The sequence below is a fragment of the Gorilla gorilla genome, chromosome 11 (genome assembly GCF_029281585.2).
Source record: "Gorilla gorilla gorilla isolate KB3781 chromosome 11, NHGRI_mGorGor1-v2.1_pri, whole genome shotgun sequence".
NCBI lineage: Eukaryota > Metazoa > Chordata > Mammalia > Primates > Hominidae > Gorilla > Gorilla gorilla.
Genome location: NC_073235.2, coordinates 120,921,583 through 120,945,608, shown reverse-complemented (window position 1 = coordinate 120,945,608; position 24,026 = coordinate 120,921,583). Strand labels below are relative to the sequence as shown.

Genomic DNA, 24,026 nt, shown 5'->3' with positions numbered 1-24,026 from the left:
CCACAATAGAAGACAACTATACTTCAAAGAATCTAAGGTGCTTATGACTGTAAGTCTGCCATAATTTTATGTACCACAAGAGAAACATGCTGCCAATTAAAGTGTGACATGCCATGAATTGTAAGATGCATCCCAGCTTCAAAGACAAAAACTTGAAAAAAATGGTATAGCTGGCTGGGCGCAGTGGCACACGCCTGTAATCCCAGCACTTTGGGAGGCTGAAGTGAGTGGATCGCTTGAGGCCAGTTGAGATCAGCCTGGCCAACATGGAAACTCTGTTTCTTTTTTTTTCTTTTTTCTTTTTTTTGAGACGGAGTCTTGTTCTGTCGCCCAGGCTGGAGTGCAGTGGCGTGATCTTGGCCTACTGCAAGCTCCGCCTCCCAGGTTCACGCCATTTTCCTGCCTCAGGCTTCAGAGTAGCTGGGACTACAGGCACCCACCACCACGCCCAGCTAAGTTTTTGTATTTTTTGTAGAGATGGGGTTTCACTGTGTTAGCCAGGATGGTCTTGATCTCCTGACATCGTGATCCGCTTGCCTCGGCCTCCCAAAGTGCTGGGATTACAGGCGTGAGCCACTGTGCCCAGCCGGAAACCCTGTTTCTACTAAAAATACAAAAATTAGCTGGGTGTGGTGGCACATGCCTGTGGTCCCAGCTACTTGGGAAGCTGAGGCACGAGAATTGTTTGAGCCTGGGAAGCAGAGGTTGCAGTGAGCCGAGATCATACCACTGCACTCCAGCCTGGGTGACAGAGAGAAAGAAAAAAGAAAAAAGTGTATAGTTTAGATTTAATGAAATTTGGTAAATCAACAGATTCATCACCAATAAACAGGTTCACCTTTACCACTGAGGTGAATTAAATTACATTTCACAAAGGAGACATTCCAGTGGCATTGGGTGCAGTGTGAACAAGCTGTTAATTCCAAACTGTAAGCTATCATAATCAGCCAGTGCATGAGGCTGGAGCAACTGAAGGAAGACCTGAATTTATTCCGCGAAAAAGTGGAGTAAGTGGATCATGGCTGGAGCTTGGGCTTAATAAGCAAAAAACCAAGAATTGCCAAATGACAGAGAACCCCCAGCTAGCTGCTTAGGTGGTTCTCTTCTTAACTCCTTTTTTTGGTGAGATAGGGTCTCACTCTGCCACCCAGGCTGGAGTGTAGTGGTGCCATCACAGCTCACTGCAGCCTCGACCTCCTGGGTTCAAGTGATCCTCTCACCTCAGCCTCTCAAGTAGCTATGACTACAGTCATGCACCACCATGCCTAGTTATCTTTTTTTTGAGACAGTCTCCCAGGCTGGAGCGCAGCAGGACGATCTCGGCTTGCTGCAACCTCCACCTTCTGGGTTTAAGCAATTGCCATGCCTCGCCTGGCCGAGTAGCTGGGACTATAGGCACATGTCACCATGTCTGACTAATTTTTGTATTTTTAGTAGAGGTGTGGTTTCACCATGTTGGCCAGGTTGGTCTCGAACTCCTGACCTCAAGTGATCTGCTCGCCTTGGCCTCTTAAAGTGCTGGGATTACACGTGTGAGCCACTGTGCCTGGCCCCTTGCTTTTTGTAGAGATGAGCCTGCACCATGTTATCCAGGCTGGTCCCAAACTCCTGGACCCAAGTGACCCACCAACCTCGGACTCCCAAAGTGCTGGGATTACAGGCATGAGCCACTGTGCCCCGCCTATCCTTAACTCTTTTCTTTTTTCTTTTTGAGACAAGGTCTCACTCTGTCATCCAGGCTGGAGTGCAATGGTGTGATCTCAGCTCACTGCAACCTCCGCCTCCTGGGTTCAAGGGATTCTTGTGCCTCAGCCTCCCGAGTAGCTGGGATTACAGGCACACACCACCACGCCCAGCTAATTTTTTTGTTATTTTTTTGGTAGAGACGGAGTGTTTCACCATGTTGGCCAGGCTGGTCTCGAACTCCTAACCTCAGGTGATCTGCCCATGTTGGCCTCCCACAGTGCTAGGATTACAGGCGTGAGACACCGCACCCAGCCTCAACTCTTTTTTTTTTTTTTTTTTTTGGAGACAAGAGTCTTGCTCTGTTGCCCAGGCTGGAGTCCAGTGGCACAATCTCAGCTCATTACAACCTCCACCTCCCGGGTTCAAGCAATTCTCCTGCCTCAGCCTCCGGAGTACCTGGGACTACAGACGTGTGCCACCATGCCCAGCTAATTTTTTTTTGTATTTTAGTAGAGACAGAGTTTCACCATGTTGGCCAGGATGGTCTTGATCTCCTGACCTCGTGATCCACCTGCCTTAACCTCCCAAAGTGCTGTGATTACAGCCATGAACCACCGTGCCCAGCCAAAACTGTGCTTGTCTCCTTCAAGCTGGAATCGAACCAGCAACCTAAGGACGTCTCCTACTGGGGAAGTAGCTATAGTCCTCTGCTCTACCAGCTGAACTATTGAAGGGACCTTAACTCTTGATATCAGAATTCAGTCTTATTTTTAAGATTTAAGAAAAATGGGGAAAAAAAGGAAAGGATTACTGTACAAAAATAGCATATGGCCTGCTCTGTAATTAATACCCTGTGACATCCCTCCTTTAGTCACTGCAATGGCAACAGGAACAAGTTGGTATGCCTGCGTTTGCCTACCTTAAAATGTTAACCAAGGTTCTGTGCAGATTTAGGTATTCTGCTGTGTGAACTCATTAAAGCGGCACAAAAGCAGCAAGTGCACCCTGCTTACCAAAGGTAATGTAGCCAATGTTGTCACCCACAGCGGCGTCCGTGTCTTTCAGCTCCAGAGGAGGTTCCCTGTGGCTAAAGAGGACCTGTGGGGCTGTGTGGCTGGCTCTGCGTCCTTCTTTGAACTCCTGCCAAGACAAAGCAAAAGCAACCAGAAGAGAAGTGGGTGTAAGATGAGTGGCAACTCAAGCTATAGGGTTTGTTCTATGTGGTGTGACCTTTGTAGCCCTCCAGACCAGCAGGAGGTTAAAAATAAACTACACCAAACCTGAAATATTACAAGTGCTAGCTGCTACCACTACACTTCAGATTCAAACGGGAGAGACTGCAAAGTACTTAATAAGTCAGATCTTCAAAATGTGATGAAAAGTAGTGATAATCCTTTTCCTTTGCACCAACATAGGTGATAAACTACCATACTTTCTCTGGGCTCTGGGACTCTGCATGAGTCTTTTTTCACTGAGGATCCTGTTGCTATTTAGAATTCATCAATAAAATCTTTAGAGCAAACTTAAGCTCTTCTTGCGGACAGGAGACAATGGAATGAAAGAAGCTGAGTTGTCTTGGTCCTCATAAAGGAAGCCCTTCCTTCTATGTTCCAATCTCTAAACCTGAAGCTTCTACAGTCCATACATTCCTATGTAAATAGACAAGTAATACAAGGCTTCTCTCTCTCTGCCAGATCTGCAAGAACAGAAGTAGATTTTCTAGCAATGCCAGTAAAACTGGATAATCCAAATTCATCAAGTGGGCCTTCCAAGATGATAGACAGCAGGAGGATGCAGCCAAGGACTCTCCAAGGTCTCTTGTTTTAGGAGTTCTGAAGGCATGGTTACACAGCCATGTGGCCTGTGTGCCCTTCTACTGCTGCTCAAATACCGCCTCCTAATACCATCTCCAACAAACCCAGGCAGGTACTGCTCTCTTGCTGGAGCTGCCATGTCTTTTCTACAAACCTCTACTATGACATTTTACTATTCATTAATGTATCTGGCTCCCCTACCAGGTTATGAGTTCAAATCAAAGATCCTGCTTAATTTATCTTTGTAATTTATTCTTCTGTCTTTCAAAGAGGCTATGCAGCACATGCCTTGCTGAGAGAAAGCAAGTGCTTCTACCCTAGCTGGTTTAGTATCATCACACTGTACAGGAATAGGCAAGGGCTGTTTCCAGTTGCAGGCAGGAAGAATACACACTGATTAGCAAGCCCTCTCGACAATTAGTGGCAAAAGAAAGATGATGGCTGAGGAGCCCCAATGCCCAGCCTGGGACCTCACCTATTTCACAAACCGCCTCTCATGCTAACACTACCAAGCTTTAAGTAGGAAAAGAAATGACCATAAACTGGGTTAGATTAGTCCCCTTTTGAACAGATTTTGTTCCCCGAAGGAAAAATATCCGAAAAGGAAGGGAAGGAGTCAAGATTATCCCAAATGGAAATTTCTAGAGCAAAGCTTCTAAAATCGCCCTTCTCTAGAAAACATTTTTTATTCTACAAAGGGGTTAAGAAGCTTTTTAACTTTTACTGGTTTTACTTTTCAGTATTAAGGAATTAAACAGAACAGATACGTAACTGTTGGCATTTTCTTGTGTTTGTTAAGTGTCTCCAAGGCTCCAATTCACAGGTACAGGTGGTATTCACAATGAGATGGGGTATTTATAAACCAGTGGTGACTTATTAGCACTCATTAGTTTTGTGTATGGAAAATAACATATTTAAGACTCGGTCAACGATACGTTTCTGGCTTGGGCCTATTCTTTCTTTCTTTTTTGAGACAGGGTCTCACTCTGTCACCCAGGCTGGAGTGCAGTGGCGTGATCTTGGCTCACTGCAACCTCCACCTCCTAGGTTCAAGTGATTTTCATGTCTCAGCCTCACGAGTAGCTGAGATTACAGGCGTGTGCCACCATTCCCGGCTAATTTTTGGCCTTTAAAGTAGAAACAGGGTTTCACCGTGTTGGCCAGGTTGGTCTCAAACTGGCCTCTAGTGATCCACCTGCCTAGGCCCCCCAAAGTGCTGGGATTACAGGCGTGAGCCACTGTGCCTGACTGGGACTATTCTTTAGATTATCTGATGTCTTTGCTTCTCCTCAGTTCTCTCTCCTAAATAAAGCTTAAACAAACAAACACACCCAAACAGCCCTCCATCTTCATTGGCATCTTTGTTATACATAATCAAGCAATATTGCCTTTTTACTCTGCTTCTGGCTAGGATGTCTTTTGAGCATCAGATTATTTCTCTCTTCCAAAGTACTATTTATCATAGGAAGTTCGGAATAAATCCAAATATATACAAGGCATTTAGCATATGATAAATGTAGCATCTTAAATCAGGGGTGTAAAAAAGGAAATAATTGCCACTGGGACCACTGGATAGCCATTTAGGAAAAAAAGATCATTCTTTCATACCATATAACAAGAGGAGCTCTCAACAAATAAGAAAAAATCATGTATAAAATATGTAACTGTAAAAATACTCAGAAAATAACAGGTAAATTTCTTTATAACCTTCGAGTAGGGAAGGGCTTTCTACCTATAACTCAAAATCTAGAAGCCATAAAAGGCAAGATTGATTAATTTGATTATGTAAAAACAAACTTCCACATGGTGGAAAAAACCCCACAAAACACGGTCCAATGACAAACTGGAGAAAATATTTCAACTCTTAATCACAGACGAAAGGCTACTCTCTCTAGTATGTAAAGAAATTGAGAAGCTCAATGATCCTACAGAATAATGGGTAAAGGACATAAAGAGACACTTCATAAGAAAATCAAATGGTCTGTAACATAAAGAAAAGGTGTTCTGACCTCAGAACATCTTTTTATGTCATCATAAGCGGACACAGATCACCTTTAACCTATCAGATCAGGAGAAATCCACAAGTCTACAACATACTCTGGGAAAACAGGCACTCCTCTCCATCACTGGTAGATGATAAAGTGCTACTACCCTGATGGAGAAGAGTTTGGCAATATCTACCAAAATTACTGACTTGGACTCAGTGTTCCCAGTTCAGGAAAATATCCTACAGACATACCCACACATGCAAACAGGCAGAAAGGGCCCTCAAAATACATCTTTACAACTGCCTAAGAGGCAGGTGCTTGTGTCTTTGTCCCTGAACATATAAAAACCAGTGGTTTCCACTTAACTTTTCCTGGTTATTTAGTTACTAACTTGACTTTAAAATCTTAGAATATGAAAAGAATTCTAGTTCACCATAAGCTAATCTCCAAAAGCATAATTACTGGTCCTATTGCTTTTCATGGAATAAGCACTGAAATGATGGCTTCTATCAGACATTCTCCAGTACTCAGCTGATATGCCCATACCACTAGTGTGGAGGAATACACTTCCTGTCTTTTTCTGAGAGGCAGAAAGCATCCCTCAGAGCCTGCTTGCCAAATGACAAAAGCAAGACTTGAATTCTGATCAGGCTGGATGTGCATGCTGGAAGGGAAAGGCCACAAAGGCTGGCAACAAGTAGACTAGTGACCATGAGGAACTTCAAACAGTGTTCTCAGGGTACAACTTTCTGTTCCAGGTGTCCCTCATTCTTTTTCCGACAAATTTACAATTCTAGGCCTAGGAAAAAGTTCTATTTATTTTTTGGGAAAATCCAGCAAAAGTCCAGTTTCCGATTGTCATTTCCAACAAATTACCTAAGCCTCTGAATTTGGAAAGGGTGGCAGGGCAGATGACTTCCTGAGTCTAGCACTGCACCAGGCCAGTTACTATCCAGAGATCCTGTTAGTGCCAAAATGCAAAAGAGGCTTTGTCTTTCCTTTTAGGTAAGTGCCCTACCACAGGTACCCTGAAGGAGGCATTTAAATTCATATGCCAAAAAAGAATACACAAAATTTTCCTAAGGAACAAATCTCCGGTACACTCTCCAAGATAAGATCTGTTTAAAGTATAAAAATAAGTTGTTTCCTGGAATAAAATGGAATAAGATTGGTAAAAAACCAGCCAAATCTAAATATATACTTCAGAGCTTTTAAAATTAGTTTTGTTACTCTGGATTTAGCCCAATTTCTGAGCTACTGCATTTAATTCCCCTGTCAATTCTGCATAAAAACACATGAAATGCCTCTCTAGAGGCTTACTTTTAGGACCCAAGAGATACATGTATATTTATATATTCCTTCATCAAGTTCAGCACTAGCAAATGCTGAAGTGTCAATATTCCAATTTTTCTGTATAGTGACCCCCAAACTAGTTTCTGATTAATTAGCCAAAATACAAAAGCCATTAGGGATGGAGCAATTGAGAATATCACTTTTGAAGATTTTCCTAGCCACTTAGAAGGCTATGCAAAGTATCTTTACTGTTAAGCACAGCTGTCTTTCAACTCTATTTGGCAAAAGAGATTCTGCTTCAGAATTTAAAAATCTTTACCACCCTGCCAAGGAACAGAATGAAGGTAGTAACGTTTTCAAAAAATTTTACCATTGTACTAGATTTTGAATGCTGAGCCATCTCAGAAGAAACCAGCCTGAATGTCACTTGACCAATGAACTCTCATGTCCATCCTAGAGCCAGCAACTAACTGGCCAGCAGACTGGTACACAATGACCTGAATGCAACTACACCAAAAATCCAATTACAAAATGCCCTGCTAACTCTCAGGACTCTCTTTTTTTTTTGAGTTGGAGTTTTGCTCTTTTTGCCCAGGCTGGAGTGCAACGGTGCGATCTTGGCTCACTGCAACCTCTGCCTCCCAGGTTCAAGAGATTCTCCTGCCTCAGCCTCCCAAGTGGCTGGGATTACAGGTGCCTGCCACCACACCCAGCTAATTTTTTGTATTTTTTTAGTAGAGACGGGGTTTCACCATGTTGGCCAGGATGGTCTTGACCTCTTGACCTCGTGATCCGCCCACCTCGGCCTCCCACAGTGCTGGGATTACAGGCGTCAACCACCGCGCCTGGCCTCTCATGACTCTTCTTAAGATGAGCTTCTTGTGAGGGAAGGACTCTATGGTGACCCATCCAAACTCAGGCTCAGTCTGTCAGTTCAACAACTCTACCTGTTCATGCGTTATCTACTACCAAATAATTGGCTATACAGTCCATTCTGAAAAGACCTTAGGACCAAACCAAGAGCAGCCACCTTACTAGAAATCTGAGGAAACACAAGAGGTTAGGGTTAGGAAACCTGACAAAGTTTTAGGTCAAAGACCCCACAGTAGGAAGGATACATAACATTCATTCATAGTTAGTATGTTTAATTCTCAACTCCCCCTTTAGTTCTGTCCTGCAAAACTAGAACCACTGAGAAAAAAAATATCAGGCTGGGCGTGGTGGCTCATGCCTGCAATCCCAGCACTTTGGGAGGCTGAGGCGGGCGGATCATGAGGTCAGGAGATTGAGACCATCCTGGCCAACACGGTGAAACCCCATCTCTACTAAAAGTACAAAAATTAGCTGGGCGTGGTGGCGCGCGCCTGTAATCCCAGCTACTTGGGAGGCTGAGGCAGGAGAATCGCTTGAACCCAGGAAGCGGAGGTTGCAGTGAGCTGAGATCGTGCCACTACACTCCAGCCTGGCGACAGAGCAAGACTCCACCTCAAAACAACAACAGCAGCAGCAACAAAAAACATTCACTGAGTTTTGTGGGAGTTGTCTATTAAATCTTCAACAAATTCTAACGTCAAGGCTGGGCATGGTGGCTCATGCCTGTAATACCAGCACTTTGGGAGGCTGAGATGGGCATCACCTGAGGTTGGCAATTTGAGACCAGCCTGACCAACATGGAGAAACTCCGTCTCTACTAAAAATACAAAATTAGCTGGGTGTGGTGGTGCATGCCTACAATCCCAGCTACTCGGGAGGTTGAGGCAGGAGAATTGCTTGAACCTGGGAGGCAGAGGTTGCAGTGAGCCGAGATCGCTCCATCGCACTCCAGCCTGGGCAACAAGAGGGAAACTCCGTCTCGAAAAAAAAAAAAAAATTCTAACATCAGTAGAGCTGCTAGATCTCTTTCCTATGCTCATGGTATGTTTGCGTGCAAAGGTGTAAGTTGCCATGCATGGTTTTCCCCCAAGATGTCTGCTCCATACCTGCATGAACACCTTTCCAATGACCACATCGTCGTCATCCTTAAACACTGTGCTGAAGACTACTGTGACTCTGTCCTTTTTAGACTCAACATACCTGAGAGGAACAAAATCCATGAGGATAAGTACAGAATCAGAATGGGGTTTTGTCAATAACTTGATCTACAAGTACATCAGAAGGCTAAAGTCATAAATCTCTTAAATCATAATATAAAGGTGTGCCAAATGAGATGATATTTATGGTCAACAAAGTCAGTGCACAAAATGAATGCCCTAAGAGAGGCAGCAGATGGAAATTATCAGAAGTAGATTTTATTGACTTGTAAATATAACATGGACCTATGGCCACCCTGCCTGCTGATTATCCAGGCTATACTCTTAAACATGACTCAGAACAGTGGTGCCTTGAAGGAAAGCACTGGATTCTCTTTCCACCATCTGTCAGCTCTCAGTATCTGGAGAGTAGGAGGAGTGGCTGATTTCTGCCCTATCATCTACTTCCTGGCTTAAGACATTTTATGAGAAAAACATTTTCACGCAATACAGCTGAAAGTTTGACCAAGCCATATTTCTTTCAGTAAGTGCCATGGTGGTGTAGCAGCCATATCCAGGCTTCAGGACCAAATTCTATACTCACATGGTCTCATCATCCCTATAATGGATAACTGCCCTGTTCTCTCCTTCCTTGCCCTCTTCTTGGAATTGGAAGTATTTTTCAAAGACAGAGGCAAAACAATTTCGCTTCAACATGCCAGCTTGATGCACAATGGAATCCTTGGATGCCGGAAGATTTTCAAGGTCATATAGCAAAGAGACATTGTATCCTGGAGGGAAAGAAAAAACAAGAAACAAAAAACAACCCAGCAGTTACATTAAAAAAAAAAAAAAAAAGCAGCATACTATCTACACCAAGTAAACAGAGACTAGAGGCAACTAAAAAAATTTTTTTTCAGGTTCTATTGACATTTTACTTTGTCTCATTATCTGTACTTTTAACCTGGGTAGAATATAGTCTATTTCCATCTACCTCACAGGGCAAAATGAGGTGAAATAAAATCTTAATTTTTATAAGATTCTTGTAAATATATATAATTAATGTTAATCAAAAATTTGAATCAGTATCAAAGATGACTAATTACAAATATGTAATGGGAGAAAGTCAGAACCTGGGAACTCTGATTGGAAATGTACCCTTCTAGACACAGTTGTAAAGGAGCCACATATATTTCTCTGATAGTTTAATATGCCAAGTATCAATATGGCCAGCAAACGGGTAGCTTTGTGATAATAAGATAAACCCTTCTACGTGCCACTGCAAACTCTTTATGAGGTGGCAGGGTAGAAAAACCAACTACCTGTTCATACATATACCTCCCCAATAGCTTTTATTGGTATACATTGTACAATTTTTAAAACATTTTACTTCATTTGATCTCCATAACCACGCTTTGAAGTCTGCAGGCTAGATAAGGTTACTGTTTTACAGAGGGAAAAGGAGATTCAAAGAAGTGACGTGACTTGCCAAATGCAGCATGACACATAACTGTAGGGTACTCTATTTTGAGTCGAACAGAACTGGGTCCAAATCCTAGTCTTGTCATTTTGTGACCTTAAAAAAACTGCTGGGTGTGGTGGCTCACACCTGTAATCCCAGCATTTTGGGAGGCCGAGGTGGGCAGATCACCTGAGGTCAGGTGTTTGAGAGCACTCTGGCCAACATGGCAAAACCCTGTCTCTACTAAAAACACAAAAATTAACCAGGCATGGTGGCGGGCGCCTGTAATCCTAGCTACTTGGGAGGCTGAGGCAGGAGAATTGCTTGAACCCAGGAGGTGGAGGTTACAGCGAGCTGATATTGCACCACTGCACAACAGAGCGAGACTCCAGCTCCAAAAAAAAAAAAAAAACAAAAAAAATTGCCTGACCTGTTAATTTCCTCATCTGTTAAAAAAAAAAAAAAAATTGGTGGTGGGGGGCGGGTAGGGTGGTCTGGGCACAGTGGCTCAAGCCTGTATTCCCAGCACTTTGGGAGGCCAAGGTGGGCGGATCACCTGAGGTCAGGAGTTCGAGACCTGCCTGGCCAATATGGCAAAACCTCGTCTCTACTAAAAATACAAAATTAGCTGGGTGTGGTGGTACACGCCTGTGGTCCCAGGTACTCCGGAGGCTGGGGCAGGAGAATTGCTTGAACCCGGGAGGTGGAGGTTGTAATGAGCTGAGATCGCGCCACGGCACTCCAGCCTGAGCAACAACAGTGAAATTCTGTCTCAAAAAAAAAAAAAAAAAAGAAAAAGGAGCGGGGCAGGGGGTGAGGAGATAGGGGAGACAGTTGTGAGCATTAAAAGAATGTACAATACTTAAAGTGTGTGGAACATGACAGGTCATCAATACGGGTGCAGAACATGGACTGAAACCATTGGATGACCTGCCTTTTTACAGCATGTCCACTATGAATTCCCAGAAGCCGGCTGGAACACTTGATTATAGAATCAAATGATTAATAAGTGTCAAATGGCCTAGAGATGTTTTTGCAAGAATATTTCTACATCACTGAGGATCATTTTATATTCTAGGCAACTGACGGGAATAACTTCACCAGAACTGTATGGCTTTCACACTTCTAAGTATCTGAAACCTCACTACTATTTCATTTTTTCCCAAAAGCATTCCTGAGATCTGTATTTTTTTTTTTTTGAGATGGAGTTTTACTCTTATTGCCCAGGCTGGAGTGCAATGGCATGATCTCGGCTCACCACAACATCCGCCTCCCATGTTCAAGCGATTCTCCTGCCTCAGCCTCCTAAGCAGCTGGGATTACAGGCATGCGCCACCAGGCCTGGCTAATTTTGTACTTTTAGTAGAGATGGGGTTTCTCCATGTTGGTCGTGCTGGTCTTGAACTCCTGAATGCAGGTGATCCGCCCGCCCTGGCCTCCGATAGTGCTGGGATTACAGGCATGAGCCACCGCGGCCGGCTGAGGTCTGTATTTTTTGTTGAGCATGGGCTCTTCGGGAGGATGGGCTAAATCTTTGCTCTAGATAATGCTTAGCACATTTTTGGCACTCCAGTATTAAATAATATCAATCATCATTCCATTTTGGGTACTTGAAAACCAAATAAGCACACAGATTACAAGGTTAGATTAAAAAAGAAAAGATTTAGAGCTGAGGTTTGCTAGTTTTAGGAAGCCAAATAAGAGCAAATAAAACTATAGCTAAGGTAAAGTCTGTCTTTAAGTAAGGCTTCTAACATGATGAACAGAATATACTGAGGATGAAGAGAAGTAAAAATCTAGTATAACTTGCTGAGTTTTCCAAACGTGCCTAGATAAACCCATTAAAAAAGAGGAGAGACTCTACGGTCTTTTTTTTTTTCTCTTGAGACTGAATCTTGCTCTGTCGCCTAGGCTGGAGGGCAGTGGCGCAATCTCAGCTCACTGCAACCTCTGCCTCCTGGGTTCAAGCGATTCTCGTGCTTCAGCCACCCGAGTACCTGGTATTACAGGTGGCTGCCACCATGCCTGGCTAATTTCAGTATTTTTTATAGAGACAGGTGTCTCATTATGTTGCCCAGGCTGGTCCTGAACTTCTGAGCTCAAGCAATTCACTCACCTTGGCCTCCCCAAAGTGCTGGGATTACAGGTGTGAGCCACTGCACCTGGTTGAGACACTACTTTCACACACTTTTACATTTCACACTTCTATGAAGACAGGGTCTGCAATCTGGCAATGTCTATGATTTAGTGGGAGGTAGAAGGAGGCCCAGGGATAGAAACATAAATTTTCCATGTCAGGATGTTGGCTGTGACAAGCATGCCCAAGACTTTGGACATGATTTTTCTGTTCCAGATCTGTTTGTTTCTTGCTTTTAATACCTTGATTTCACCAAAAGCCTACAGTGTTATCTTGGCTTTTATTTCTGTGACACATTCATCCCGCCAATTTGGAGATTAAAAAAAAAAAAAGGTGCTGGGTATGGTGGCTCATGCCTATGATCCCAACTCTCTGGGAGGCGGAGGCTGAGGTGGGTAGATTGCTCAAGGCTAGGAGTTTGAGACCTCCTTACTCTGTTTTGGCAGTCTGGGCAGCAGACAGTGAGACTCTGTTTCTACAAAATATTAAAAAAATTAATTGGGTATGGTGGCATGTGCCTGTAGTTCCCAGCTACCGGAGAGGCTAAAGCGGGAGGATTGCTTGAGCCCAAGATTTGGAGGAGGCTGCAGTGAGCTATGACTGTACCACTGCATTCCAGCCTGGGCAACAGAATGAGACTGTCTGAAAAAATAGGTGAGGTGATGAAATAAGCTAGCACAACTAACTGCTGTTAAGAGTGACAGAGAACTTCCTTCTTAGAAGACTTTTCTAATCAAGGTACCAAAGTTGTAATAGTTGAGTAAAAAATATTATGTTCCAATGGTCTTACTACCTGGTTCTCACTTTGGGGTCCTGCTAAATGCCTCAGAATTTGAGACATGCCACTGAATCACAGGGTAAAAAGGCTGTTCAGTTTTTCCACTTTAAACCTCCTCTTTAAAGCAGTATAACATAGCTGTTCTATTCAAGGATGACATAGTGCCTTTCAATTCCTCTGGCCATGAATGTTGAGACAACCTATTAGAAGACTGGATTAAGAAAGGGTCTGATTTTTATTACTTGCAATCACAAGAATAGTGTGGTGAATATTCCTCTTCTTTCTCCAAATATGTAGTATGCAGAATTACTAAGGGCTGAGGGTGGGAATCAATGTTTGCTCATTCTTTTCAAAGCCATTTTAATCACCATGAACAAACAAATGTGGCCCTCTGGCTGAAAGATTAAGTAAGAGTCATGTGGCCCCATCAAGTAAATGTTAAAAATGTCATACATCAATTTTGTACCCCTACTGTGTTCCATATTGGACAAAGCAAAGCCCCTTAAAAACTATTTTTATGGAGGGAGTTGAAATTAGGAATGGGCTCATGCAGAAATATTTGTAATAATATTTAAACGAAATCCTTTGGGTAAAAAAAGCATACTATAAAAAGGACACCTCTCTTCCCATGTCATTCCATAGTTGCTCACATGACTACATACCTGATTCTGGATTTACCAAGAAACTCCCGTACACCCTCTTTAATAACTAGAAAATAAAAACAAAACAAAACCAAATACGTTAATCCAAAGGCCATGATAATTTCATTATTTTTAAAGTACTGCACTTGCCAAGCTCTTCCTAAGTTGGCATTCTTCCTAACTTTCATTTGGTGGATGGGAAAGAAGAGACAGAGGGGAAGTGGATTTAGTCACCAAACAAGTCACAAAACTGAGATGAATATCTTTTTATGCCTGGGACAGAGTGCAATGGCGCGATCTCGGCTCACCACAACCTCCGCCTCCCGGGTTCAAGTGATTCTCCTGCCTGAGCCTCCCAAGTAGCTGGGATTACAGGCATGCGCCACCATGCCCGGCTAATTTTTTTTTGTATTTTTAGTTGAGATGGGGTTTCTCTATGTTGGTCAGGCTGATCTTGAACTCCTGACCTCAGATGATCCACCCGCCTCGTCCTCCCAAAGTGCTGGGATTATAGGCATGAGCCACTATGCCTGGCCGAGAATCTTTAATCAAAGCTCATCCTTTTTTAGGACTTGACTACACCCTTAATATGTTCTCTGTTCTCCTCCAGATCCTACATTGTACTTAATCATGTTTTGTTTTCAAGAGAGCAAAAGGATGCCAAATTCCAAGTGAGAGACCAGACTGTTAGTTATCAACCTAAGTACAGGCTGAGCCACTAACCCAGGTGAATAAAGAGGAAAAACCAGGACTCTCGGGAACTGATCTGTTTGTCTGCTGATCTTGTATGCTTTAAAATTACTCAGTGCATAGCCAGCTCTTAAGGCAAAGGACAGTCAATAATGAAATCTTAGCTAGCTATTAATACTGGTGTCCAGAAGGTTGTCTACTCTACATGTCTTTTCCCCCAAACCAGAACCTACTGCTGGCTACTTTCCAGGTTTTTGAATTAAATGAAAACAACAACCAAAAAACTCAAAAAAACCAAGAACCCCTTTTATACCTTCTGCTATGGTTTGAACATCCTTTCGAAAACTCATGTTAAAAATTATTTTTTTTTTTTTGAGACGGAGTCTTACTCTGTTGTCCAGGCTGGAATGCAGTGGTGCAATCTCAGCTCACTGCAACCTCCATCTCCTGGGTTCAAGCGATTCTCCTGCCTCAGCCTCCTGAGTAGCTAGGACTACAGGCATGCACCACCATGCCTGGCTAATTTTTCCACACCCAGCCAAAATTTAGGATTATTATTATTGTTTTGGAAGCAGGGTCTTACTCTGTAGTCCAGGCTACAGTGCATTGATACAATAGCTCACTGCAGCCTTGAACTTCTAGGCTCAAGTGATCCTTCTACCTTGGCCTCCCAAAGTACTGGGATTACAGGAGTGAGCCACCATGCCTGGCCACATGTTGAAATTTAATTGCCACTGTGATGGTAATAGGTGATTAGGCCATGAGGGCTCTGCCCTCATGAATGGATTCATGTTGTTATAGAGGAAGTTGGTTTGTTATCCACAAGAGGTGCTGATAAAAAAGTGAGTCTGGGATAGGTATGGTGGCTCATGCCTGTAATCCCAGCACTTTGGGAGGCTGAGGCGGGGTGATCATGAGGCCAGGAGATTGAGACCATCCTGGCTAACACAGTGAAACCCCATGTCTACTAAAAATACAAAAACAAAAAAATTAGCTGGGCATGGTGGCGGGCGCCTGTAGTACCAGCTACTCGGGAGGCTGAGGTGGGAGAATGGCGTGAACCCGGGAGGCAGAGCTTGCAGTGAGGTGAGATCGCGCCACTGCACTCCAGCCTGGGTGCACTCCAGCCTGGGTGACAGAGCAAGACTCCGTCTCAAAAAAAAAAAAAAAAAAAATTGAGTCTGGCCCTCTCTTGCCCTTCTGCCTTTTGCTACAGGATGACGGGAAAGGGCACGAAGGCCCTTGCCAGATGCTGGTGCCACGCTCTTGGACTTCCCAGTCCCCAGAACGTGAGTCAAATAAACATATTTTCTTCATAAATTATTCAGTCTGTGGTATTCTGTTATAGCAACAAAAAACAGACTGAGACTCCCTATTTTTTTCTCTGTCACCATGACTGCTTCACCTGGTGGAAACTGCTTCCAGAATGACATGGCTTAAGAAACAAACATTTTATTTTAATTTAATTAATTCATTTTTTTTGAGACGGAGTCTCACTCTGTCACCCAGGCTGGAGTGCAGTGGTGTGATCTCGGCTCATTGCAACCTCCACCTCCTAGGTTCAAGCAATTCTCCTGCCTCAGCCTCCCTTGTAGCTGGGATTACAGGTGTCCACCACCACACCAAGCTAATTTTTATATTTTTTAGTAGAGATGGGGTTTCACCATGTTGCCCAGGCTGGGCTTGAACTCCTGACGTCAAGCAATCCACCTGTCTTGGCCTCCCAAAGTGCTGGGATTACAGGCGTGAGCCACTGCGCCTGGCCTACCTATTTATTTATATACAAAGACAGGGTCTCACTATGTTGCCCAGGCTGGGCTTGAACTCTTGACCTCAAGCGATGCTCCTGCCTTGGCCTCCAAAAGTGCTGGGATTACAGGAATGAGCCCCCACGCCTGGCTGAACAATAATTTCCTAATATTCCACATATTTATTTAACCATTTTCCTATAGCTGGAAGAAATTTTCAACTGGCAAGACTACATTTTCTTATACAAGGGCAAAAGATAAATAATGCCACATGTAGTTCCTATTTGGTGATCGCACAGCCACTGTGAGGTATCTCTTTTACCGAAGAGGAATTGAGAGGAGGGGCTCAAGGTCACGAGAGTTTGTTGGTGGCACAGAGAGACTTGACCTTCAGGTGTCTGATATACCACTTCTTTAAAAAAAGTAACATGCATATCCCAATAATTTGAAACAGCATGTGACCTCTGAGCTACAAGTCTGTGTTGCACGTACTATTGGTATTTCGAGGAAGGGGAAATCAGATGTGGTGGGGATTTAGTTTAAATCCCTAAGTCCCTAAGATTTAGTTTAATTTCAAGCTTACTAAGTTAATATTCTGAGATCTAAGAGGTACTGAGAGCCAAATTTATATCATGTTCAACTGCTTTGCTCCCTCCCCTTGGTAAAACCAGCCAACACTTCCTTGTCACTTCACTTGCACTTTTAACCATGATTCACTTTTCAGTTTGTACCCCCTCTCCCAATATGACACCAGGAGACGGGTGGAGGCAACCTATCACTCATCACCATTATCTTCCCACTCTAGCAGCAGAGGCATTCCACCTTTAAAAATGGCCTGTGACAAAGTAATAACCTTCCTGTGGTTATCATGGGTTGGTCACTGTTTAACCAACCCAGGGAGCCATTTACTGTGCACTCTGCTCCAACACTATGAATGTTACTTACTCCACCCACTTGAGTGGGTGGGGTTGGTTCTTTGACCCTTGTGGTAGCTACAAGGATAGCAATGTGTTCTGGAGCTCCATTGTAAGAAAAGCACAGAATGGAAAGGAGATTTAAGAAATCTAGCTTAACTCTTTCTTTCCAGGATTATTATTATTGCATTTAGATCTTTTCCTTTTTTTGAGGTGGAATCTCACTATGTCGTCCAGGCTGGACTTGAACTCCTGGGCTCCAGCAACTCTCCCTACTTGAACCCCTCAAGCAGTTGGCACTACAGGTGTGTGCCACTGTGCAGGCTTGCACCTAGTGAAGACTGCCTAGGGGAGAATGATTACACAATTTAAAAAAAGTCTATTCAAATATTTTAACACTTCTTTTCAGGTAGTTATAGCTGATCCAAAGCAGCGATGCAGCTGGACATGGTGGCTCACATCTATAATCCCAGCACTTTGGGAGGCCCAGGAAGGAGGACTGCTTGAGCCCAGGAGTTTGAAACTAGCCTGGGCAACATAGTGAAACCTCCTCTCTCTAAAGAACAAACAAACAAAAAATAAGCCACGTGTGGTGGCACGTGCCTGTAGTCCCAGACACTCAGGAGGCTGAGGTGAGAGGACTGCTTGAGCCTGGGAGGTTGAGGGGTGCAGTGGCTGTGATTGTGCCACTGCACTCCAGCCTAGGTGACAGAACAAGACCTTGTTCAAAAAAAAAAAAAAAGAAAAAAAAAAGGCTGGGCACGGTGGCTCACACCTGCAATCTTAGCACTGTGGGAGGTCGAGGCAGGCAGATCACCTGAGGTCAGAAGTTTGAGAGCAGCCTGACCAACGTGGTGAAACGCCATCTCTATGAAAAATACAAAAAATTAGCCAGGTGTAGCGGTGCATGCCTGTAATCCCAGCTACTCAGGAGGCCGAGGCAGATGAACTGCTTGAACCCAGGAGTTGGAGGTTACAGTGAGCTGAGATGGTGCCACTGCGGTCCAGCCTGGGGCAACAGAGTGAGACTCCACCTCAAAAAAAAAAAAAAAAGAGGCAGGGCTGCTTTAACAGCCATTTGTTTTCTTTCACTCTTTATCTGGTAAAGAAGTGTCAGCCACTATCTTTTATAAAACAATTCTTCATAAGCTTTATAAAAGCACTAGGTCTTCTTTCTGAAGCTTTTCTTTTTCCAGTAAACTAATCTGGATTCCAAATCCTCTAAATATTTCTTCTTTCTTTGAACTTATGAGAAAATCAATTGCATTTGAATAACTAAGGGAAGCAACCGATGGCTCTTGGTATTAAGACTAATTTTAGTTTTTATGCTAAAAAATTAAACAAGCTTTTGACCATATTCCTTTACAAATCATCTTTTATTATATAAGTTTTAAATAATTCAAAAGCTACTACTTTTCAGAAAGAAACAGCTATGGTTATATCTTCATTTAACAGATTAAGGAGAACCTAGTTTGTTAAAACTAAGAAATTTGAAAACTGATTCAGGAACTGAGTCATATTTCCTGCTTTGAGACCCAACCACAGCGTGCACAAACTGGTGTAATAGCATTTTCTTTCTTCCATAAATGGCTCTCCTCAGAGCAAATACAGTTCAACAGGAACCAAACCTGCTACTTAACTATTTAAAGAAGCCAGTGAACAAGGCATGGCCACCAAAGTTTCATAATGTCTGGACATCTTTCTTATTTCCCCTATGGTAGTTATAAAGAAGAGATATTTAAAGAGGGTAGCTTTAAAGAGCTTTAATTAAAAATTTCAAAAGACAGCTATTTGTGCCTAAGCCTCCAGAATGAGAACCTGAGACTATAAAATTTAAACAAGCTAGAAGTTATCTATCTGCCTTGATAATATTACAAAAATAGAACAGAACCTAAATCTTGCAACAGCTATTTTTGTACTGATCAAGGAAAACTATTCTTTGCTATGTTTTTGGAGAACTAAAGCTATTTTTGTTTCCATTCTTTTAAAGCAAGCAAGCAAGAGTCAAAACCTTTTCTAGGAAACACAATTCATTATAGGAATCAAGTCAAGAGCCCCTAGTTAGGTGAGCAAGTAGTCATGCGGGGGTGATTTAGTGCCATGGATCTTCCATGAATGGCAAACTGCCAATGAAAGGTGAGGAAACAAGAGTCCCAAGGAAAATGATGTGGATCTTACCTCATCAGCACCATGTGCCTGAAGTTCCTTGTAGAATTTCAAAGAAATACTGACCATCACTTTTGTTTTGTCTCCATTAGGATTTGAAATATGATAGAGGACCCCATCGAAATCTGTGAGGAAAGCAAATAAGATTGCGTAACAATTTGGGAATGGGAAATAATCTCTCCAAGCGCCTACCTTGCCATAGGCCACAAGGAAGACCCCTTTTAAGGAGGCATGTAAGTAAAATGGAACTTATTTTAAATCCATGTGACAAATCAGCAGAAACACTGGGATAGAATTGCTGAGCACTCGTCTCTTTGCTCTTTCTTAAAATTACAAAGCTATTCTTTCCTTAATCACAGCTTGGTGCTGAAATAATTGGATTTTACATGTATATAAGCAGAACGAACAGTATAATGAACCCTCATCTCCATCATGAGGCTTCAACAATTTTTTTTTTTTTTGAGATAGAGTCTTACTCTGTCACCCAGGCTGGAGTGCAATGGTGTGGTCTCGGCTCACTGCAACCTCTGCCTCCCAGGTTCAAGAGATTCTCCTGTCTCAGCCTCCCGAGTAGCTGGGACTACAGGCATGTGCCACCACACCCAGCTAATTTTTGTATTTTTAGTACAGACGGGGTTTCACTGTGTTGGCCAGGCTGGTCTCGAACTCCTGACCTCATGATCTGCCCACCTCAGCCTCCCAAAGTGCTGGGATTACAGGCGTGAACCACCTTGCCCAGCCTCAACAATTATTAACACATGGGCAACTCTTGTTTCATTTAGACATCCTCCTTCCCACTGATTTATTTTGAAGCAAATCCCAGATACAACACATAATTTCATCCATAAATACTCAGAATATATCTTTGGAAGATTCAGAAGACTATTTGTTAAAAAACATAACCACGATACTAGTGTCATGCCTAAATTTTTAAAAACAATTTCTTAATATCAAATATTCAGTCAAGGCCGGGCACAGTGGCTCAAGCCTGTTAACCCAGCACTTTGGGAGGCCGAGGTGGGTGGATCACTTGAGGTCAGGAGTTCAAAACCAGCCTGGCCAACATGGTGAAACCCTGTCTCTACAAAAATTACAAAAAATTAGCTGGGTGTGGTGGCACATGCCTGTAATCCCAGCTACTTGGGAGGCTGAGACAGGAGAATCGCTTGAACCCGGGGGTGGAGGTGGCAGTGAGCCAAGATCATGCCATTGCACTCCAGCCTGGGCGACAGACCAAGACGCTGTCTGGAAAAAAAAAAAAAAAAATTAGCCGGGTGTGGTGGTGGAGATCTGTAGTCCCAGCTACTTGAGAGGCGGAGGCAGGAGAATCGCTTGAACTCGGGGAGGTGGAGGCGGCAGTGAGCAGATTATCAACGCCACTGCACTCCAGCCTGGGTGACAGAGTGAGACTCAGTCTCAAAAAAACAAAACAAATATTCAGTCAAGTATTTAAATATTCTCTACTGTCTCAAAAAATTTTAAGCATTGTTGTCTTATTTGAATTAAGATGCAAACAATATCCACACATTGCATTTGGTTATCTTTTGAGTTGCTTCTAATCTATAGGACTCCCCTCTTTTTCGGTTCCATCTTTCTGCAGTACACAGGACTGACTCAGCCTGTGTAATTCCTGAAACTAGGAATAGGTTCCTGAAACTAGAATTAGGTGCTGAGTGCCATCACTTTATGGAGCTGTCATGGGAATCACGAAGGGATATCTGGCAATGCTAGTTAGTAGGAGGGTAAAGGGATGGTGCCTGGCCTCCAGGTAACAGCACTTCAGAGCTGCAAAAGTCTTCCAAGATCATCTTGTCGAGGACTCTTGTTTTAGAAAGGGTGGTTGTATTCCTCTGAGTTCATTCACCTAACAAGTAAATAGTACCAACACCTAATTCTTTATAGGGGACAGAAAGCAGCAACATCTCTCTCTGACTTGATGAACACATCTCTAGCTGTTCATGTTTCCCTACTACTCTAGTGCTAGGCAAACTAAGACTGACAGCTACTTGAAGATAATGTAATATTTCCAAATTAAAAAAAAAAAACAACAAAAAAACCTCAGTTTTACCACAAAATTAAATCCAAACTTCTAATTTATCAGCAGGTAACTTTATATTGTCAGTCATCAGTGGATTAAATACATGAAATGGTCATCTATTATAAAGAGCTCAAAAAGACCTGATGAGGGACAGTATCCAAAATGTCAAAGCTTTTTTTTTTTTTTTTTTTTTTGAGATGGAGCCTCACTCTGTTGCCCAGGCTGGAGTGCGGTGGCGCGATGTCTGCTCACTGCAAGCTCCGCCTCCTGGGTTCATGCCATTCTCCTGCCTCGGCCTCCGGAGTAGCTGGGACTACAGGCGCCCGCCACCACGCCCAGCTAATTTTTTGTATTTTTAGTACAGACAGGGTTTCATCATGTTAGCCAGGATAGTCTCGATCTCCTGACTTCGTGATCCGCCTGCCCTGGCCTCCCAAAGTGCTGGGATTACATGCATGAGCTACCTCACTCAATCCATGTCAAAGCTTATTTTAGGTACAATTTTCTTTTCTTGTCTCTCTGTTTTTTTTTTTTTGAGACAGTCTCACTCTATCGCCCAGGCTGGAGTGCAGTGGTGCGACCTCAGCTCACAGCAACCCCTGCCTCCCAGTTCAAGTGATTCTCCTGCCTCAGCCTTCCGAGTAGCTGGGATTACAGGTGCCCACCCCCATGCCCGGCTAATTTTTGTATTTTTAGTAGAGGGGGTTTCACCATGTTTGCCAGGCTGTTCTTGAACTCTTGACATCAGGTGATCCACCTGCCTCGGACTCCCACTAAGTGCTGGGATTACAGGCATGTGCCACTGCACCCAGCCTATTTCCTATTTTTCATATTGTACCTTCTCTTCAGAGGGCTGAGATAAAGATGCTTACCTGCAAATGTTACTTCTACTGCTTCCGGTTTGTTTCTGTAAACAACAAAAAAGGTCCTCAGTTAAGATGACTGTATTGCTGCTTACCTTCAAAGGGAACTGGAAAGGCACCTGAGCTTCACTTAAGATCAGACCATTCTGTATAAATTTTAGGTTACTGCCAATCAGAGTACACAATTCATTTTCCCATGGACCTGAACCTTTGGACTTGCTTTAAGTAGAAGATAAAAAAGGAAGGTCAGCTATAGCTTTTGTTTTTCACCTGCTGTTGAATCTACTGCTTTGGTTGGTGCTCGCTTTCAATTCTGAATTTCCTAACAGCATGCTATATACCACAAAATGCCATCTTTTGGTCAATGCCTTCCCCACAGGACAGTGGTATTAGGAGTAAAACGTTCAGCAGGAAAATGGCTAAGTATAATGTAGAATGGTTTTAATATGCTTAAAGAGAAAGGATGATTTCGGGCCATAAACAAAACGGCAAGTTCTATTCCACTTCAAAACCCGTCTGTAAGCCTTCCTACTCATCTTTCTTTCTTCCTTTACATCACCAAAGTACTTACCACTCACCTTCAAGAAACCCTCTTTAGTTCTACCCTAGTTTTGTCTTGCTTTGTAAATTCCAGCTCGGAACTTAAAATAGACAGTGTAACACAAAATAACACTACGAAATCACTAAGAATAGTCAGGACATCTGCTTTACAACTTTAGCTTTCTCATCACGCTCATGTTTTGGGACAAATACCCTTACACCTTTGCATTCTCCCCTATCATCAATAAAATGGGGGAATAAAAATGAACCTATTTACCTCATGGAACTACTACATATAACACAAGAACAGACCTGAAGTCCAAAGTAGGAAGCAAATGAAGACTACTGCCTTACCAGCTAGCTACCTGTAAACTCAATGATTCCACTTTGTTTTAGGGGCTAGCAAACAAGATGCGCATGTTTTCACATTTATTTTTGTCTAACTTGCTCAAGACCTCTTAATCAAGTACGTATCTTTCCACAATCTCTGCTCCATTACCTGCGAAAGAAACCAAGACTAAGTTGCTCTCCAGGGATGCTGGGAAATAATGGAATATATAACATGGTTTATGAGTGTTACAAAGCTGATATAGAAGCCAGACAATACCTTTCAAAGAAACTGGCTTCTATGAAGCATGCTAGCCCTGCTGAAAAATCAACCTATACGAATCATACAAAGCTTCACCTTGCTTCTTCAAAGCCCTCTATATGTGACTTAGGAAAAGCGCACTGGGTATCTCTACGAATTGAAGTATCAAGTGGGTTTACGGAGAAGCAGAGAGTTCAGAATAGAAGGAAAAAACTCGATGAAAATTTAAATTGCTTCTGAACCTTCATTTTGAAACTGTAGCCAGGAAACAAAGGCAATGAGTCCAATACCATTCCTCACCTCTAGAAAACAAGAGCAAAGAACAAAAATATGGAAATGTTAATCATGGACCAACTGAATGAAATATTAAGAGGATGACCAATGGGAGGAAACATGGAAGCATACTTTCCTGGGGAAGGCTGACTGTGCTGAAGAGTCAGGGAGTTTATAAAAGCCCATTATTACATCACTTAGTAGGTTTTTTTTTAACCTTTAGGTTTTAATTCAGCCAAAGAAGGGCTGAGTTCCTCACTCTCCTACTTTGTCAAAAGACCTGAGAAAAACCAACTATAAATAAATAACCTTTGGGTTCCAAGTCATAAACACTTTGAATCTCTAATTTCAAATTTCTCTAGGCATAAAGTATCCTGAGCACAGATCCTTGTGGGAA

The 24,026-nt window shown here is 42.9% G+C and overlaps 1 protein-coding gene and 1 non-coding gene across 3 annotated transcripts in view; both read right to left on the bottom strand.

The window, feature by feature from the left end:
* Positions 1-24,026, bottom strand: part of ARPC2 (actin related protein 2/3 complex subunit 2) — a 40,759-nt gene that overhangs the window by 6,103 nt on the left and 10,630 nt on the right. For both annotated transcript variants that reach the window (XM_004033198.5, XM_019021914.4), the window contains exons 3-8: positions 22,237-22,271; positions 19,339-19,451; positions 13,830-13,875; positions 9,395-9,581; positions 8,761-8,854; positions 2,700-2,826 (exon numbers count right to left, since the gene is read on the bottom strand). In XM_004033198.5, coding sequence (XP_004033246.1) covers positions 2,700-2,826; positions 8,761-8,854; positions 9,395-9,581; positions 13,830-13,875; positions 19,339-19,451; positions 22,237-22,271 — 602 coding nt within the window. The remainder of the gene's footprint in view (positions 1-2,699; positions 2,827-8,760; positions 8,855-9,394; positions 9,582-13,829; positions 13,876-19,338; positions 19,452-22,236; positions 22,272-24,026) is intronic.
* Positions 2,328-2,420, bottom strand: TRNAY-AUA (transfer RNA tyrosine (anticodon AUA)). Its single transcript has 2 exons — positions 2,384-2,420; positions 2,328-2,363 (listed from the first exon to the last, which is right to left on the bottom strand). It is a non-coding gene; the product is annotated as a tRNA-Tyr (tRNA).